The sequence below is a fragment of the Eleginops maclovinus genome, chromosome 10 (assembly GCF_036324505.1).
Source record: "Eleginops maclovinus isolate JMC-PN-2008 ecotype Puerto Natales chromosome 10, JC_Emac_rtc_rv5, whole genome shotgun sequence".
NCBI lineage: Eukaryota > Metazoa > Chordata > Actinopteri > Perciformes > Eleginopidae > Eleginops > Eleginops maclovinus.
Window position 1 is genome coordinate 6347072 of NC_086358.1, and position 19925 is coordinate 6366996.

General features: G+C 45.7%; 1 protein-coding gene across 1 annotated transcript in view; it reads right to left on the reverse strand.

Annotated features, from left to right (window-relative positions):
- The window catches only part of ntn2 (netrin 2), a 29411-nt gene extending 19159 nt beyond the window's left edge, over positions 1 to 10252 (reverse strand). The window contains exon 1 of the mRNA XM_063894198.1: positions 9018 to 10252. Coding sequence (XP_063750268.1) covers positions 9018 to 10056 — 1039 coding nt within the window. The 5' untranslated portion in view covers positions 10057 to 10252. The remainder of the gene's footprint in view (positions 1 to 9017) is intronic.
- Positions 10253 to 19925: the final 9673 nt, after the last annotated feature.

A 19925-nucleotide genomic window follows, 5' to 3' on the forward strand; every position in this document is an offset into this window, starting at 1 on the left:
GTTGGGAAAGAGGCCCAGTTTTCCCTGGTCGCAGACCCTGGAAAAAAAAGGGGGAGCACATTCCCAGACTGTTTCCCAATTCCATCTGGTTATTACGCAGCCCAATTTGTATGGAATTCTGCAGTTAATGAAATACTGATTCGCTTATGGATCAATATTGAGGCAGGGTTGTTTGTGTAGAGACGCTGCTGCTGCTTTGGAGTGCTCTCATGAACTTGTAGGCTCAAGATGTGGATTGACCTTTGACCCTGGAGAATTGTCCAAAAGGAGATACTGAGGGCAGCTTGCACGTTGCACAAAGCTTCTTATATTAAGTGACATTGTCCGTGTTGAAGCTTTAATAAAACACCAAATTGATGACAATCTGCGTGCATGTGAACAAAACAGCCTGTCCGACTTCTTCTAAAGGCAATGTGACAAAAAACACACCCGCTCCGGTGAGAGTCTGGGGCTGTTGGTGGGGAGAACGAGGTGGGGGACTGTGATTATGATCAAGCGTCTCAAACACACACACAGCTGTGAGCACTTGTGACCATTAACACCTTGTAGCAGCACATGAAAGCCATGGATCACATTCTCTCCCCGGCTGGAGTACCGACGGTACCTCTCATGGCATCTTCTCGATTCACAGCTGTGCAACAAGATCGGCCGGCTAGGTCTGAAGTGGGAGAGGATGTGTGGAAGCGTGGAGAATGTAAAGAAAGCTCCAGAATAAAACACTTTTGAATGATTGAGCATGTGTGGCAGTGATGGCTTTTGTGACAGAGATTGAGGGAATGGTTGTTAATTGGAAAAAAAAATGAATGAAATTGAATTCCGAGGTTAATTGCTTAGAAAAAACAATGAAGCAAAAAACGTTCAATTAAGAGTTTGTATGGTTCTATGGTTTCCATGCTTTGTGGACTTTACTTCAGCTCGGAGCTGCAGCTGCCCAAGGATCCTGGAATGTTTATGGGTTTGTTTTGAAGTGCTTGTACACACACACGCACACACACACTGACACCCCACTTTCCCCCCAAACCTGCCACCCCCTCCACCGCAGCAGACCCCCTCACGCAAATTAGGCTCAGCGGGGATAACCGAGCACTGTTGAAGGCCATTTTTCAATTCATTAACACATCAAAGCCTCACAAGTGCTTCGCAAAAAACCCTCACTAATTCATATCTGTCGGAGGGAAAAAACAGACACTCTTTTCTGTTGTTCTGCGCCCTGTCGGTGGTGGAGAAACTGAGATCCTCTAGTGAATCGTGGCTCCTTTATGTTTCAGTGTCCAATTCAAAGATGCGAAAATCTGGTTCTCATGTTGTCGTGGAAATCAAACAACAAACACAAGCTACGAGCTTGGCACACAGAGGGATGCTGCAACAAAGGAAGGAATCAAGGCAAAGGAGCAAAAAGCCCCTAGGAAAATATTAGAGTGGAGAATAGTTGCACCACTTTGTCATCACAATGAATCGAGCCAAAAGTAGATGGAGTAACTGCTGGAGTAAATGTCTTGTTTTTATCCAATATCTTGCTCCATATAGTTTGTGATCTAAGTTGGGCTTACTTTTTTTAAACTCAGGTAAAAATAGATATATTTCAGGAAAGGTAGACTTGAAGAAGAACACACAACTTTCAGCTTCCACTACAAATGACGCAACACGTGAGCATGCTCCAAACAAGCTCATGGTCTGGTGTGTTATCTGCGCTATGACAAGTCGGCCCGTAAAGAGTCGTACTCGACTAATAAAAAATGCGATTGTGTTTGTGGAGTGCACCGCCTCACTGTTCCTCTTCATGTGTCAGGGATAAATCTAACCTTATTTTCCCTTCAGCTTCACCAAAGCCAAGCCGGTAAGCACAGCCAATTGATTTTGGATGCCTGTGCAAAACCCAAATCCCATGGCTAAAATTGGTCCTTCAAAATTGGAAGAGCACTCTCCCACCAACACCTCTCCCCTCTTGGCCCAGGCCTGTAGTGCAGACCTGCTGTAGCCCCCCTTGGGTTCCCTCTCCGCCTGGCCAACCAGGCTCTGCTATATGGGATCCTGCCATGATGTGTGTGTGTGTGTGTGTGTGTGTGTGTGTGTGTGTGTGTGTGTGTGTGTGTGTGTGTGTGTGTGTCGGTGTGTTTGGGCTGAGTTACGCCTGGCTGCTCCAGCCACCTGCTCAGGGCACCGGGGGGAAACACCCGGTTAATTAGCTCCTCATTAGAGCCAAGGCAGTGTACAGTGTGGGAACACACACACACACACACAGACACACACAGACACACACACACACACACACACACTGCTTGAAGCGTTAGTAACCGCTCACAAGATGACATGGATCAAGTGACAAATGCTGACAAAAGTCAAACAGAAGTGAGTCTTACACGGATGTGAACACCGCCGAGTGTGTGGACTCTAACGAGCGGTGGACAACAAGCTGAGATGGAGATCTAAGAACTCCAGCTGAAGACTAACAGGAAACTACAATTGCTGTAGTCCTGCTGTGTTTGCTATAGCAGCTTTAACCTCTTTGTAACAAAGCCACTTGCTCTTTCCATCTCTTCCACACAGCCATATCGTTCTCCTCTAGCTCTGACACCAGGTCTCAGCCCTCCCCTCCGCTGGTTTCTGCGGTTAGCCTCATGCCGTGGGCTTAAGAGGCAGCTCTTGGGAGCCCTTTTGAACTAAGAGTCCCCTTAATTCCTGACCCACCCCTCCCCTAAGCTTCCCTTCCTCGCTCCTCTTACTTTCATGAGACACTATCCCAAATACTCTCACTGGTTGTCTCTCCCTCTTTCCTTTCTCTTGTCCATCCTTTCCTGTGTCTCCCCTTCCTCTCTTTCTGGATGGCATCAGGCGGGGAGAGATTTTAACAAGATTAGGCTGGAGGGTTGCCATGTTGGGGGGCCTGGTGTCAGTGGAGAGTTGAGTCCTTAGCTGTGCTCCCTCTCTCTGGTCTACTTCACTTCCCCACATCTAAACATTGTTATCTGTGTCCCGCCTTTTCCTTCACTCTCTGTCTGTCTCGGTTGCTTTTATTTTTTTTCCCACCGGCAAAATCCTGAAGTCCTGAGCACAGGAGTAGACGTCTGCTGTGCAATCAAATTATCATGGTGAATCAGTGAAACCTGAGGTAAAAACAGATGTACTTTTGACATGACTGTTGGCATACACAACCATGAGGTCCAGTCCGGGGGATGCATGCGATGGCTGGGCTGGTTTAGAAATAGAAAGTGGCAGATGGAGCCTTCTGTGGAAATGCACCGATGCACTCACAGATGACAGTAGAGATGCCGAGGGATAACCTAATGTGTTTTGTTTTTCTCTGATCAGGTTGTGACATAGCAAGGGAAGCAGATGAATCATCCTGACAAATGATGGCTGACAAAATTTACAGCAACAACCATAGTTTTCAATTTGAAATGAGATTACAATCAGTTTAAATTAGATTCTTTAGCCGACAAGTTTTCATCCAACAAATGTTTTCTTAAGACTGAAACTACTTGGTTAGGTTTAGGCAACACCCTTATTTGATGAGGGTGAGATAAAGATCAAGGTTTTGGGTTAAACAAGAATGCCTGTCAAGCTATGGAGGTAATGTTAAGTGACTCAGTGACATAAAATCATTTGACCTAATGTTTTCTTTCTAGGCTGCCAATGAAGACATACAATAACAGACAGTATCCATTTCGTATGCATGAATGCAGTACATTCATATGATATCAAATATGTCAGCCACAGTCAGACCAAACCGCAGTTTAAGTGAGCTGAGCGATTATTACATACTCATTGTTAAAAACAGACATGCATTTTCTCCTAATCCCCTCTGAATCTTGCTGCCACCAGCAACACCACAGCCAAAAACCACATATTTTAACAGGCTTCAGCGGCATAAATAGAGGCAAACTGTTACCCAAACAGAGGGGATTCAATGAGGGTAGAATAAAGAGCTTATATCAGCAAAAAGGACATGTGAAATAAAAGAAGAGGTAGAAGAGAGGGGAACACGCAGAGAGTTAATCTTTGACTAGAGTCAGTTACACCAGGATAGAGAGGAGGAGAGCGCCGGCGGTGACGGGCACCTCGGGAGGTGATTGCTACCATCTGTGGGGGAGAGTCGATGGGGGCCTGGGAGAGCAGGGTGGGCACGCTGCAGCTCCACCAGTTTGCTTTGGCACAGGGATGAAACGCTACATCACACTAGAAGAGTACATGTGGCTCTCACACATGCACTAAAGATGCACATGCACACACAAACACACACACTTGGCCTCAGGCAGTCGCAGAGCCTTTCCGTAAAAAGTCAAGAGTTTTAACCCGGCTGACGTTAATGTTGTTATTTGACACTTTGCTGTCCTTAACGTTTGTTTCACCATGTTCCGTGTTTGCCAGAGAGCCTTTATGGGTGTCTTCATGGAACGGGAAAAGCATCAATCCCTTCTCTTGTGGGTTGGCCGAGGACCAAAGTTGCAATACTGACAGAGAGAATAAAAGCAAAGAGCAAAGCTAGGGGACAAACCAATCAAATGGACCAAATCCTGTTGTCTTTCAGATGGAGGTTACTCTACACACACACACACACACACACACACACACACACCATGTTTGTAGCCTCTGCGTCTCACGCTAACCACCCCAGAGGCATCATTTCATAGGGCTGTTGATTTTAGAACAACATTCCTCGCCTGTGTAATTATTTGAACGCACAGGAGGTTTCTTTTGCAAAATGAGTTTCTTTCTTTTGCTCGGCACCCAGCACCCCCCCCCCCCCCCCCACACACACACACACACACACACACAAACATCTCCTGCTCATTTGTGTGTCGCGCTGTAAGTAATTGAAGTGTCGGTTCCTTGTTTGCCTCCAGCGACAGGCGGCAGAGGAGGGAAGGGGGGGGGGGGGGGGGTCGGTCTTTAAGTCAATTAGCGAAAGTAGGAACATGGCACATACATGTAGTAATATCGGGGGAAGCGCTGGCTTTTTTCCTCCCCACTCGTCTATATTCGGCATCTCACTGAGTTTCATATCTCGTTGCCCTCCAGAGACGGACAGCTACATTGCAGCCGAACCATGGAGGACAATTTCAGGCTGCAGGATTCTCCAAGTTACTTGTGACTTTGTTCTACCCAAGTGCAAACTAAATAATGTCGCAAGAACAATAGCACACAAGTTCTACTAGGTGACTGGATCAAGGGTCTGACCTCTGCTTGCCCTCGCTCTGAGAGGTGGAGGGGAGAAAAAATGGTGTGAAAGCCTATTTTGAAATTCAAATCAGCATATAATAAAAACCCATCTGCCTCTCGTCGGTAAGGGAACCTAAAAGAGAAGAAATAAAAAGTGAGTTTGTTCTTCTGTGGTCTTTCCACAGATCTGAGGACACACACACACACACACACACACACACACACACACACCTAAGAAACACATCTGTCAAATTCCCCCTAATAGCCTCCAAAAAAAGAGGCTCAGCCCACCAAAAACCACAAGCCCTCACACACGGTTTGAGCGGGCTTGTGACTTCAAAATATGTCTGTTCTGCTTCTCTTTACTCCGCTCATTTATTAAAGTGTGGCAGACATGATCTAATAACATCTGTGATGTAATAATAACTTATTTTTAGAAGTAATAACTAATTTGTGGGAATTTCCTTCAGGTGATGACATTGATGTATAATGAGAGTCTGCAGTGAATACTTATTTAGTTGATTAATTTAATTTGAAAGGAAGCTTCTTGTGCAGAATATCATATCACTAATTTCCCACTGGACTCAATATGTCAAAGCTTAGTATTACAAATATTCAACAACCCCACACCCAGACGCTGAAGCAGAGCAGGAACACCCGGCTCTGCTACTAACCGCAGGTCACCTGCATTTCTGGCAAATCAAGCAAAAAGGCAATTCAAACAGCCTTCATGTGACCTCTGTGTTTAATGCTATGAATGCAAAACAGTGTGCCTGGCGCAACACTGGGAGCAGACCTGGATTTAAGGGTCCATTAGGGATGGATGATGTCTGGCCCTGGACTCTTAGCGTCCCAAAGCAGGACTCTGGACTTCCTGCAGTCCAAAATGAGGGAAAGGAGGGGCTGGAGAAAAAAGAAAAGCTAGGTGCTGCAGCCAAACAGGACCAATATGGCTGCAGACACAGCCAAGAGCAGAGAGCTGCTACACCGCCATAAATTATCATCTACTCAGGATGTCACGTTGTCGTTGACTCCATGAGAGTCCTCTTCATCTTCTACAGTGACTTTGGCAGGCTCTATTATGGCATGATACAGCGTCTCACATGTTTAAGTCAACATAAAACTATTTACATAACGGCATCAACCATGCCAGCAGAAAAGCCAATACTCCATCACAACCAGTAACCAAATAGCTTTTATCCATCTGTTTCCTGATGCTGTCCTGTGGGCAGATAAATCACAGCTTTTTCCATCATGTCTCCCTCAATACAAACAGACACGGTCCTTTACGAGGCTGCCCTCTCTGACTACTAGAGCAGGGATTTGTAAACTCATGTCTTGAGGCAGGATTCATAGCGAAGGAGGAGGCAGATGGGGCGTGTGTGTGCATGGCTTGTGTCTGCAGACAGTAAACGAGCTTGCCAAGAGCGCAGACAGTAATCTTGGTGCGGTGCATGTCAAACATTTAGTAAGACCGGCGAACAATCAAACCAGCCAGTAAGAGACAATGTTCCTGTGCTGGGGGAAGACTTAAGTCAGGATGGCTACGAGCGAGAGCAGAGCAATATCGTTAAAAGCATGTTAACAATACTGTTGTGAAACAGGTAACCAGGCACTTGATTTCCCAAGGACTGACAGACCCAGAGTGTGCAACAAATATTGATTTGGCTCTGTTCTGAATTCCTCATTATTCACAAACCATCTCCCCGTCAGCTTAACCTTGTCACCACCTCGCAAAGGATCGTGACCTCAGCCTGCCCCCCTCAGACCCTAACTCCAACCCAAACACCCGCCAGGCCTCATGCCGGCTCTGGTGACACCTAAGGGACTCCTTGGCTCTGTAACATGCCACTCTTACACACTTGCCCGGGCTAAATACTTACACCTCGCTGCCACAGTGGCTCGCAATGTAGCCCGCCACCATTTTGAGCAGAGAAAAATCAACAAGGGGCGGATGCATTTTAAGAATGGGTTTAAATATACATCGGAGCGGGCTTTTAAAGGCTACACAGAGGATATGTTGGACCCAGCTCTACAGGAATAAGCTGTAAAGAGGCTTTTGGAACATGAAATTATGGACGTCTGGGACTTACTTTGGCGTGTCCGGATGTATGATCAGGTATAGCGTGCAAATCGCAATAGGCTTTAATTGCCCTGTATCAACACTAGGATTAGGTCATCAGAGTTGGCCAGTGCAGCGGGGCCGTTTAGTCCAGAAGCCATGGATGGAAGTGACATATCAATCCCGCTGAGAAGAGCCCTACGGGAAGCGGGTGTAACATTTCGGAAACAACTACGGGCCATTTAAAAGAAGGCGTGTGCAAAAGCTTGAGCGAGAAAACACTAAGGGATTCACAGGATATTGTTGTAAAAGGGGCTAGGTGTGTAACGTGTGTGCCTGTATCTTGGAGCAGAAAAAGGGAGGGTGTAAAAGCCAAAGTAAGGTAGTGTTGCCGTAGGAGGTTTCACGGTACTAGAAAGGCCAAAATACTTCTCTGGCTCTGTCACTCTCTGTCCCGTTTCCACAGATCTGGCACTGTTCTGCGCTAAATATGATCTCAGGCCAGCTCACGGGGCAATTATAACATGGTAGGAAAATATACACTGCTTTTCAATGTGTTGCTCCTGGTTGTTTTTGCTTCTCTGGCTGTAATGTCATGTCATTATGAGGAAAGGTTAGAATGGGGACAGCGGGTGCTAATATGGTTTTATTTTTCTACGCTCGCACAATTTTATGACAAACAAAATTGACTTGAAACAGGTTCCACCTATTTCTATTTATACTAAGTCTAACGCTGTTAAAATGACCACCAAAGAAACACATGTTTGAGAACCTATTCCAGAGTTAGGGTGAAAACACATGGCTCACATGGCATGTGTCTTAAATCTTTGTACAGCCATGAAATTAATATATGTTCTAAATATCACATAAAAGCCTAATCCAATATAAATATAACCCATTTACATTAACAAAAATTGCCACAGAAATTGCTATAATGTTTACTTGGCAGGCTTTCAGAGCATGTCTGTATGGCTTTTACAGAGCATGTCTTGAGGTACAGGCAAACACTGCCAAAGAACATTCTTGGAAGACTTAGCTGTAGCGCGGTGCCAATGACTCGAGCTGTTGTCATCCACTGTTTAGACTTGCTCTTGAAAAAGAGACAAGTCCAGAAAAACATGAATTTTGTTACAAGTAGGGTTGTTTTTTCCCCTGTAGAGGAGCGGCAAATAGAAAGGACTGATGGGAAATGCAAGGAACAGGTTTGGCTCGTGTTTTCAGACACGGTGCCCACATTTATAAGCTCAACTATGTGCTACCAGAACTCCTCACCTGCACAAACACAAACCTATCCGGTATATTCTGGCAGCTCTCTTAATTACCGCTGTGACAGTCAAACACAGGTCATCACAGTTAAATCATTGCCGTCATATCCTGAGTGGGTGGTGAAAAGGTCATGACTCGGTACAACCCGTGTCCTAATTTTCATAAACGCTTTCAACTAAAAATGGAGCAGCTGTAGAAAGAGCGGGTTTCAACACATTTCCATGCTACTTTTTAAAGAGGGCTAAAGGATGTCCTTACAGAACAACCCTGTCTCCACACTCTTGTTTGCATCTTTTTCCATAAAACTCTTTGGTTAAGTTTAGTAGAACATCATGGTTTGGCTTTAAATAAATATATTGTTACGTTGTTTTAATTTAAGGACGTACATTTGAAAACAGGCTTCTGGTTTGGTATAATTCCTGTGTTTGTTTAACCTATCCACAGCGTAGTCTGCAGTATGTCCCACAGCAGAACAACTGAAACATGTTACAAAGCATATAAAGAATGACAAATGGAGGGAAAGTCTCACCCAGACACTCATTGGCCTCGCGAGCATTGGCCCTCTGCCACGGCCGGTCGTAGTGAAAGGGCTTGCAGCGGTCACATTCAGGGCCCTCCGTGTTGTGCTTGCAGTCACACACCAGTTTTCCTTCCTTGTCTTTCAGACAGCGGGAGCCATGTCCGTTGCATTTACACCTCCCGCCCACCTGGAAGTCTCCCACTGCATAGAAATAAGTTGGCAGCGACGATGTCACCGCCATGGGGTCGTCGCTGTTGCTTGCAGCCCCCAGTCCCTGCTCCCGGGGAAGCTGGGGCCGGCTGAAGACCACGCGGATGTCGGTGACAGTCACCCAGTCCTGAAGGACGGGGCTGTTGTCAAAGTCTTTGCCGGAGGGCCGTCCGTCCAGAGTGCTGAAAGCGATGAGCCCTCCAGACAGCGGGTAGAGGTCGGTGTGGCCATCTGTGCACAGAGCCTCCTGCTCATTCTGCTTGGTAATGGATGCTTTGTTTGGCCGATTGTAAAAACGACGGCACTGCGAGGAGTAGAACTGGTAGGGCATCCAGGTCTTGCCGTAGTCCATGCTCTTGTATATGGCCAGAGACTCGGGTCGGGGTGAACAGAACTGCAGGCTGACATAGGTGATCTCAAACTTTTTTCCCAGCGATAGGGTGAGGGTCACGTTGTGCGGCGAGGTGTTCAGGTTCTCCGACTGCCAGCAGGTGAGGTTGTGCGCCGAGTTGAGGTCAGTGAGGTAGGAAGCAGGGTGGGCACGTCGAGGGTCTGCGGCGTCACAGATTTGGCACGAGCGCACAGACGGCCGATCGTCGCCCCGCTCCACAACGCTGCAGGAGCGGGATGGAGGCCGGCCGCAGACGCTGGACACAGTCACCTCCTTCCCGAAGGCAGCGTTAATAAACTCGGGGATACAGCGGCGGGCTGCGCCTTGGTCGTCATAGCAAGGGTCGGGAGGGGTCTGCTGCCCTGAGAAGGGGTTGGCGGCGCTGTGGGTGGAGGCTGATAATGCCAGGAGGATCAGGCCCAGCAGGCACCTCCAGGGCTTCCCCATCCTGCTCAGAGGGCCTGAGAGTTTGTATGTGTGTGTGTGTGTGTGTGTGTGTGTGTGTGTGTCTTTGTTTATGCAGAGTCTTTCTGTGTGTACCCAAACATCTATGAGTATAAATATGAATGTGTCGTGGTGCAGATGTGTGTGTGTGTATGTGTGTGTGTGTGTGTGTGTGTGTGTGTGTGTGTGTGTGTGTGTGTGTGTGTGACTTTTCCCCTATGTGTGTATAAGTGTGAGTCAGTGGAAGCGAAGTGTCTGAGCTCAGTGACCCTTCACTTCAGGCTGACCAGAGCCCTTCCTGCAAGAAAAAGAAACAAACAGAAAGGTCAATGTCATGGATATATCTTTACCATAATAGGATATAAAATAGAATGTAACGCTGATCTAATCCTACTGTATATAAAACTACTTTGAACAACTTCCAAACTGAATTACATTTGCCCTCAGGGAGGAAATTCAATTGTATCTTGTACTGTACATTTGCAAGTGCATATTTTCATTGACTAAAAGCCTGTCAAAGGATAAGACAGTTAGACGGGGGCCCCAAGAGAAAGGATGTGACCATTTAAAGAGAGACATTAGTCGCTGCAAGTGACTGCATCCTGAATTTTAATGCCGGCCTTTCATTCAGGACTTCCATTCAGGTCAAAAGTGGACCAAAGCTTTCTGGTCATGCTTCAGCAGCATGGCAGAAGTCACCCCATAATCCCTGGCTATTCTGCAAAGCAGTGGACCGTGTGTGACCCTGGTCATGGCTCTGCCTCAAGGTTGCCTTTTTTTTTTATAAGAGGAATTATTTTCATATATGAAGACATGGATCTACTTTTCAAGTTCTTACGAATTTGATGGGAAATGAACCGTTGCAACACTATTGTGACACCGCGCTGATCCTGGAGAAGGAAGCATTATCTACATTCACTGAAGCAGAACATTCACCATAAGTGATAGCTGCTTGAAGATTATACTGAGGCTATGAGACTCCATTCAAGCCTTTCAAAATCTCTGGGTCGAGATAGATACCTGGATGACATCATTCATACGCTCACAGCTAGACGAGGGGCCTCTCTGTCCCAAAGAGAGAAAGATTGGAGGGGGGGTAAAGCCTTTGGGCGAAGAAAAGGACAGAGAAAGAGATATATATAGCCGGAGGCTTTCCTTCCTTAATCCCCTTTTTACTTCCCTGGGTGTCAAATCCAGAAGAGCCCCATTTCAAAACAGACAGCTGAGGGGGTGAGAAGGCACCCCAGCCCTCTTAGCGAGGTATTTATTAAATTACAATGAATCCCACCCACCTCCTCTCACCCTCACTCTCCCTCTTATACTACAGCATCCCTCTTCATCTCCGTAGAACAAAAGGCCGCCTCTGTATCCACTTCAGTCAAGCGGGGAGGGCAGACAGGCGGTTTAAGGGGAGTCAGAAAAACAAAAGTTTCGTTCTTTTCTTATCTGGAGGGGTCCAAAGCTAGCAACCCCTTTAAAAAAAAGAGCCCAGTGGCCTGGTAAATAGGAGCACTCTGCATTGCTCAAGTGCTTAAACCCAGTCATTTGGCCCCTTCCCAAGGGTGTTAAGGGAAAAAAGTGTGAGGGAATTATACACAGCATAAGACTGACGAGAAGAAAATGCGAGCAAAGTGTGTATTTCCTGTCAAGCTGAGGATGGAAGTAGCCAGCCCAAGAACTTTGAAGACCTGAACACAAAAAAAAAAGCCCAGCGCTGTTACAATATTCATCATGTGAAAAATGGATTGCATGGAAATGGGCCTGCTCATAAATGACTGGAGTAAGTGGGCTTTGCCAGGACAGATCAGGACATTGATCAATGACATGTGTCTGAGGACGAGGAGGTTAAAGTGGGCACGCAGGCGGGAGTTCATCAGCCAAGGCACTCCATCAAAAGGCTGGCCACGGTAAAGCTGGCGGGCCCGACACCCACCGGGGAGGGCACGAAGAGCCGGCTGATGGAATTAGCAACTCATTAGCATCGGGCCCAGCTTCCATCAGCAGCATGTTCATCCGAGGAAAAGAGACAGTGGGGAGGCTGAGAAGGGGAAGAAGGGGGTATGAAAGAGTGGGAGGAAGGAGTAGACGTTATGACAGGTGAGGGAAAAATATGGAAAGAGGGAATTATTCAGACAGTATTTGATGGGTATGCTGTTGAGGGAGTGAGAGGAAGTTTTATGAAAACCAGGCAGGAAACATGCTTACAGACTTAAGAGACGGATAGAGAGGACAAACAGGAATGAGAAAGGAAGGGTTTCAGTAGATAAGAAAGAAAAGAGGGGGAGAGAAACAGCGAGGGGCGCGACAGTGATAAAGCAGAAATGACTAGAGGGAGGGCGAGCGAGGACAGATATGAATGGAAGCAGTAAGAGAGAGAGGGAAAGTGACAGAGACGGAGGGAGGGAGTAAAAGGAAGGACATTTAAAACGAGAAAGGGAAAGATGGAGAGAGTGGAGGCAGATTAACGTGGATGACTAAATATGGTGCGGTCCGTGTGCCGCCGGGCCTGCTGGGAGATTCTTCCAGAGTCTGGTGCTGTCAGGCGCGTCTGGCAGATGAGCTTGTAGGTTAAACAGAGAGGGAACAGTGACACGGCTGTTTAATTCAACTCTGTGCGCCCTCTGAAATAGATGCTGGCCTCGCAGCAAGTGTTAGGGCTTCTCGGAGGCGGTCCAGCAACACTATGCTCTGGCAAAGAGCTGCTCTTTATTAAAAAACGTATTCCACATTGCTATAAACACTGAGCCAGTTCCACAAAATCTTGCTGGATCCATGAGGCCTTGGCAGGATGTCAGCACAGTGTGTAGCTGGCTGACCTTTAGATACTAAGAATCTGTTTCAACAAAAACAATTCTTTGCTTTCAGCATTGACAATGTGTTTAACAAGCCACAATCTCCCCTCCGTGGGGGCAGACATTGTCTTTCATTAAACGTGGTTGAAGTAGCAACAGCTGCAGGCCCCGTCTTTCTGAGGGAGACAATGACTACCACACAGAAGTGCTGCTGGTTGTAGCTTCATATTAGGTGTACAAGCACATATTGATCTTCTCATCAAAAGCCTATTTGTCAAATGTCAGACTTTTGCTTGTATCAACTAAGAATGACTCCATGACTTAAAACACGTGTCAGCTTTTCTACGATACAAGCTTCTAAGGCTGTTCGTGTCAAAAAAAATTCTTAGCTGACTTATCGATTAGTCAATTTAATCGACCAAGTAAGGGACCCAGCGATTAAGCAACCCATCAGTTTTCAACCTGAGTTTTTAACGTGATATTGGCTACCATTGTTTATCACATTTAGATCATTAAAGTAGCACAAAATCCTGCAACAGTATAATTTGTTAAAAGCAACACATGTCCATTTCCACTCCCTGCGACATGCATAATCGGTTCAAAATAAATGGACACAGGTTAGTTACATTCAGGCAACAAAACTACACTCTAATAACAGTGCTTCCTGACCCAAACCTTCTCCCTACCCAGAATTCCTTGCTTTTTAAGCTTCCTGATTCCCAATAACATGGAACAAACACACATTACAGCACATATGCTGCATAGGTATAGCTACAGAGTATGAGGACAGCCTAGCTAAAAGATAAACTGTTCCTGCAGCAGCTCAGAAATTTCTAAGTGAATGGCTACTGGGAGTGTGGTGATAAATACAAACAGTATAGCCAATTCATCACGGCAGCATTCCTCTGTGGATTAATGGCAAGGAAAATGTACTTATGCCGATGTGCTACAACCCTCTTTGGCTAAGCTACTGCAGTGTTACTCTAGATGAGTTGGCCATTAGTGTTATGGGCACAGTAGGTAAATGGGTGAAAAAAAATATGGGGCTTTTAGAGTGGAAGCCCCCCTGCATAAGCAGTCGTGTCTCACCACCAAAGCTACTCAGGCCATTTGGCTATTGGAACGGATTCAATGGTTTAAATCAAACGGAGACAGCGCAATTAGAGAAGGTAGATGATGGAGGGCAGAAGGAAGGGAAATTAGATTACATTTCCCTTCCTTTAAAAAAGGTGGGTGAGGAATAGAGAGAGAAAGAGAGACAGGAACAGGAAGATGACAGGGTGGTCCCGGTGGTTTCAGCAACGTTTTTTCAGCTTCTCTCTGTCACCGGGAGATCATCCCATGTTGAGTTGTCTCTCTTTCAAGCGCGGGCTCCTCTGTCAGAGTTCACAGATTAGGAAAACAGAAGTCGCTGAGAGGCTTTATTTGGCTTGGGTGTAGAGGGGAGGGCACAGTGGGAGGTGAGGATAGGAGAGGGACAGCTGAGCCACTTTGTATCCCAAGTGGGAACCTTTCACGCTGCTCGAAAGTTGGCGTGGTGGCTCCACTAAGACTGGGAGTGAATGGAGGTCTACGGGGTCGCCTCTCTTGGTTGACAGCAAGCTGGGGCCCAAACTGGTGCCCTGCTGTCCCCCCAGCCTGCTGTACAGTAATCCCTGGTGGGGTTATTAGTGGCTGCCCAGAACCATGGAGGACTTTTTAATAGGCTAACAACAGGACCACCTCCAATACTCATTATGGAAAGATGCGTTGTATTACTATAAAAGAACACCAACAGTCGAAAACCCTCCTGAATGGTTTGCTTGCATGTTTATGATGCAATACACAGGAACAACATAACAGCTCATATGGGTCTTATTATTGGGTCACATTTCAGATCATTTTCATCATAGATTAATCATTTTTACTCAAGAAAAATACTTTTTTTGAGCCATTTTTCTTGAAAAAATGACTTAAAACAAAGTTACATTGTGACAAGTTTTGGGGGATTTATTTTGGCTACATCAATTAATTGAATAATTGTTTCATCAACAATCACATCATCACCAACTGTATCCTCACCCACACACCAATTTATTAGGTAAAGAAACCTGTCCAGATGAATCAACATGACTGACAGGCCTCAGGTAACAGGGGTCAGATATTGGTGGCCTGAATTCCACTTGATGGCCGTCTCCGCAGTGGTGACGGCAATCCTACTGTTGTTGTAAGTGTGTGTGTGTGTGTGTGTGAGGGTGATTGGAGTTCCTTGCTGGCATTCATTACGGATTTAGGAGAAGGGGAGGAGGAGCAGGGAGAGCCGAGGGCAGGAGGGGGTCAGCTCTCACAGCTGAGAGCGTCATTAGCAGGGGGATCACTGACAAATTTCTAAAGTCTGCTTATGTCTGCTCCCAGGCGCTGTGCGAGTGTCTCTGGAAGGCTTCGTCTGATAAATCACCAGAGTTTCTACACTTACTCCAACCTTCGAAATCACTTCAAACTGCTGCACCTAAACTCCACGGCCATACCTGAACTAGTTTTCTGTTACCAGGATAATAAATGTCAGGTTTTAAAGTGCAAGGGCTAATCACAAAGCAGGAGTGCCCAAAAAGCGTCATAAAACATACACGCGATATAATCTCTGCCTTTCCATCTCTGCATCTGGCAGAAAGAGACACTGCAGGAGCAAAGGCTGAACGCCCAGCGGAGGAATGCAGCAGCTTCTGTGGCCGAGCCCACACGGCGGTTCTCTGGATCAACAGAACCTGATCCAGAACCGTACAGGAGGAGAGCAGACAGACAGCGCGAGGTGGAATATGAGGGTCTGGATAATTCTCACAGACAGGAAGTTGTGCTCAGCTACCGCTTGCTGTATTTGCACATATACGTACATGTTGGTATTTGAAAAGCAAAAGGAGAAATGCCGATAGGACCCTTCCTGATAATGAAGTGTTTTTGGTGAGAAAATGGGAGGCTTAGGGAGGGGAAAGGACATGAGCAGACAGAAAGTTCTTAGTAAATGTGACTCAGGGTTTAGAGGAATCGATTCATGAGAGACAAGACAGGCGGATATACAAATATCTAGAATTGTTTTATTTTGACACTGATATTAAGCCCCAACACATCCCAGTTGTGTGTTATCAGCAGCTGATAGCAAACAGCAATTAAGAGAATAAAAATATAGGAGAGAAATTGAGTATGTGACAGGATTCTTAAGTAAAATATGGCGATTGAACTCCAAATAGTATTTTAAACATAGTATTTTACATGTATTTTGGGTGGTTATACTACATCTTAAAACAACAAGTGTGTTAGTACAGTACTAGCTGGGTTTGAAACTAACATGACACCCATTATTCCGTTTGATTTTAGTCACATCTTTGGTTTAAAACAGTATATTTTGGTGTCACTAAAAGAAAATAGAAAAACCATGTTGTTCTTCAACCAGGGGCATATTTGCTTTGAAAAAGGAAACATCAAAGAAAGGGTATAATTAAAAAGTATGGTATAAATGTCCCACGAGGCTTCAGTCCTGGAAAAAATCTCCAATAAAAAATATAGCTGTCAACTTGAGGGAAGGAAAAAGCTGCTCTCGGTCTTGGAGTTTTAACTGCAGAGCTATGGACTTGTGAGAAAAGGGACAAGAGTTCAAAGATTTACGGCCTTCCATGTCAAACTATGATCTGCCTTCAAATACAAGAAATATTTCCTCTACATGTGCTGTCAAGATGCGCAGACAGAAGGATGACACCCTCCGCCCTGCCATATTGGGCAGAGGCAGATTCCTTCCTCTTGTTTGTCGCTGGATGAAGGCCATGCAGCACGGTTACAGAGATGATAGAGACATTTTTTAAAAAGCTGAGAGTGTTCTGTTTTTAGAGTGTGTGGGTGGACTGAGGGCTCCTTGATTGAACATTTCCCATGGACCATAGCTTAACCCTGACCGCAGCAGTGTGGTTGGACGGGGAGCGGCAGGTGAGGTGTTCCTGAGAGGAAGTGGCTCGTTTAGCGGCATGGAAGGATTTAAGGAGAGGTGAGCACTCCTTCAAAGCCCTTTGAAGGCTGGCTGCGGTAGGCAGAGCCGCGGTTTTCCCAAAAAGCCCCCCTAACAGGAAAACAGCCTCTTTTCTTTCCATTGCACAAGAGCAACCTCTACCCCAAAGCCAAAAGCAAGGACCCGCTTTGAACTCACAGGGGGAAAAAAAAAAACCACAAATCATTTTATTAAGTGCTTGGAATACTGGCACGGTTGCGTACATTACACTTAAACACACACGTTGTTGTCGGACAAACACATGCTCTCTCTACGCTAGTTCTCATTCTCAATATGTGCCCTCGCTTTCACAGGAAGACACATTGAAGGATGCCAAAGCTGGTGACTCATCAGAAAACTCCCTTTCCCCTCTTCCCTTGTTCCTCCTCTCTTTATCTTTCATTATTCTTTCTTAACACGCACCGTTTGTCTAAAGGTCAGAGGTCCGTTGCCTCCCTGTGAAAAACGGAAAGAAGCCACGTCGGTTTTTTGTCTCTGCTTCAAATTTCAACCACAAATAAGTATCTTTTCATTGCCGTTATCTTTAACGGCTCTTTCTGCAGGCCGACGGCATGTCACTACTGTAACTATTACAAATCCCCGTCACTGTTTATGAAGAGGCAACGCTACGGTTTTTGGCACAACAATCTAGAGCCCCTGAGGAGTGATGGTGGGAATATGTATCCCCTCGCATTAAGTTTTGGGATCCCTTATGATAGTTCTTACATTTTAGCTGACTCTTAAAAGAAATCACTAGACGGGTTAGGAGAGCTTTGACATCAATGCTAAAAAAAATGTGGTTAAGAAATGATTGTGGTGTTTAAAAACAGTACTAAATAGCCTTCTCCCATTTCAGATGTTGACCTAAGCATCCTCACCTGACTTCATCCCTACATGCAGATCCTCCTTTGCTCACTTGATAATCATTATGGCCACTAAATGTCTTTATGACCTGATCAGGAACATTTGTCATTTTGGGGAGCTTAAAAATGACTGATTCCTGTTTGACACTCTCTGTTAACAGGTTAGCATGCTAACAAAGAGGAGGTCCAGCTGTATAATCTGTATAACAATGAATTGCTCTTCCCTCTGTGCTGAAATGCCCAATACATGTTGAGAATATGAGCATAAGTGGTCATGGCCTATCCGCACAAAACAGCAAGTAAATAAATGTAGTTCCTTTGTCAAAAATCTGATCACCATGTCTGACAGTGTGCCAGATAAAGATACTGATAGCTAATAAGTGGGCACAGACACTTGCGGACCTCACACACTTATCCCTTTTGCATCTGGAGGAAATATGCAGTTGACACATGCTGGCCTAGCAGGGCGCGGGGAGCGGCAGGATGAATCATGAGAATCTTTGCCCCTGGATGCTCTTCACACGGTGAGAGACATCTTGGGTGTCACGCTGACGAACGACAGGTATTTTAACAGGAAACGCAAGCTCACATACACCCAATTTGTCACCCAAAGAGAAAACACACGGCCACTTAAGTCAGCAAGACAGCACTCTCACCTCTGGAGAGGAGGCAATGAATGTGTGAGTATGAGACTGTGTGAAAAGAGTTTACTTTATCACCACATCCATCTGCAGATCTAAATGTTGATTCATATCTGGGATGGAAATGACCCAGGAAGGAAAGAACATAAAATCTCTACATGTGAAATTCCAAGTGGAGTCCAATCTAAATATTAAACTGCCATTCAGGAAAACTCAAGAGCGTTTTATTCTTGGTGCCAGAGCCTGATATGGGGGCTGCAGAGAAGCAGCTGAAAAATGAAAGGTGATCATTCTGATCTCACTGACAGCCTCTACGCAAGGTCACGGTTGAGCTAATTTTATTAAGCGCCTCAAGGTAATTTGTTGTAAGTGACAAAAAAAATACACAGATGTGAGGGATGTTAACATTTAGTGAAAAACTGCAAATGAAGGACTGACGGAACGAAAGATCAGTTCACCCCGTTGTAAACCCAAAGGAGAGAAACATATTTGGTGTGTTGACTTTACTCGCTCAGGTGGACCGAGCCAACAGTTCTGAGGAATCCTGCTTTTCCAAGCACAAGAAAACTATCTACTTATGTTACTGCAGCTTTCTCAATCTCCAGCCGTACACTTTTCTTTGGGGTCCATAAATACCACATACAAGTGCACACACACTCCTAGGAGGGAATCAAATCTGCACTATGTTGCCTTGGATTAGCTTCCACGTCATGTGCCCTCAGCTGCTCCTGGCTCTACCTCCCTCGCTTTGTTATTGATGGAAAGAGGGAGTGATGCAATTCAATTGTTAATTAGATATTAATTTATAAAAACAGAGAAACAATAGCCACGTTAGAGATGAACATCACATCTCTTCACCGCAGGCATTAAACTCGAGCCTTTTACACTTCACATTCCCTCTGACCTCAATGAACGCTGAGGATTCAGAGGCCCTCTTTATGGACTGATTCCAGTCATTTGCGGTGAGAGTGAGAAGTAGGTCAAGTGGCTGACACTGTTTCAGTGTGTAACAGGGGCATACTTTAAGTCTATTGAAGCAGGGAAGATAAGCAATCCGTATGGACTCTCGCTTTCACTTCCAGGCTTGTTGCTGCTTGTGAGGAGAGTAGATGAGCTTAGAGAGCTCATCATTTCTGTGGAGGCGGTTTCCTGACACTCTCCCTGTCAAATCCAGCTCATCATCACTATAATCCTCATTGAACCCCAGAGAAGACAACTTATGGACAACCGATTTTCTCTTTAACGTTGCTTTACAGAATCTATAAATGTTTTTTTTACATACCAGTCGTGGTGTTAAAGCAAAAGGGAAAATATTAGAAGTGACAAACGCATTGCGAGCCTCGGCCAGGGCAGTGTTGAGGAAGAGGGGAACCGAGAGCGCGCTGCTTGCTTTGGCATCTGCATTTGGCTCTGAATCCAAGTCGCTACTAAAGCTCATGGCTCCGTATAGTCCACCTCTTGTACCTCGTATTAAATCCTCGGCGCGGGCCGATTTCCTCGCTAACACCCGCTGGTTGTAAACCGAGGAGACACCTGTCTGTGGTCCGCAGCTCTGATGCAGCGC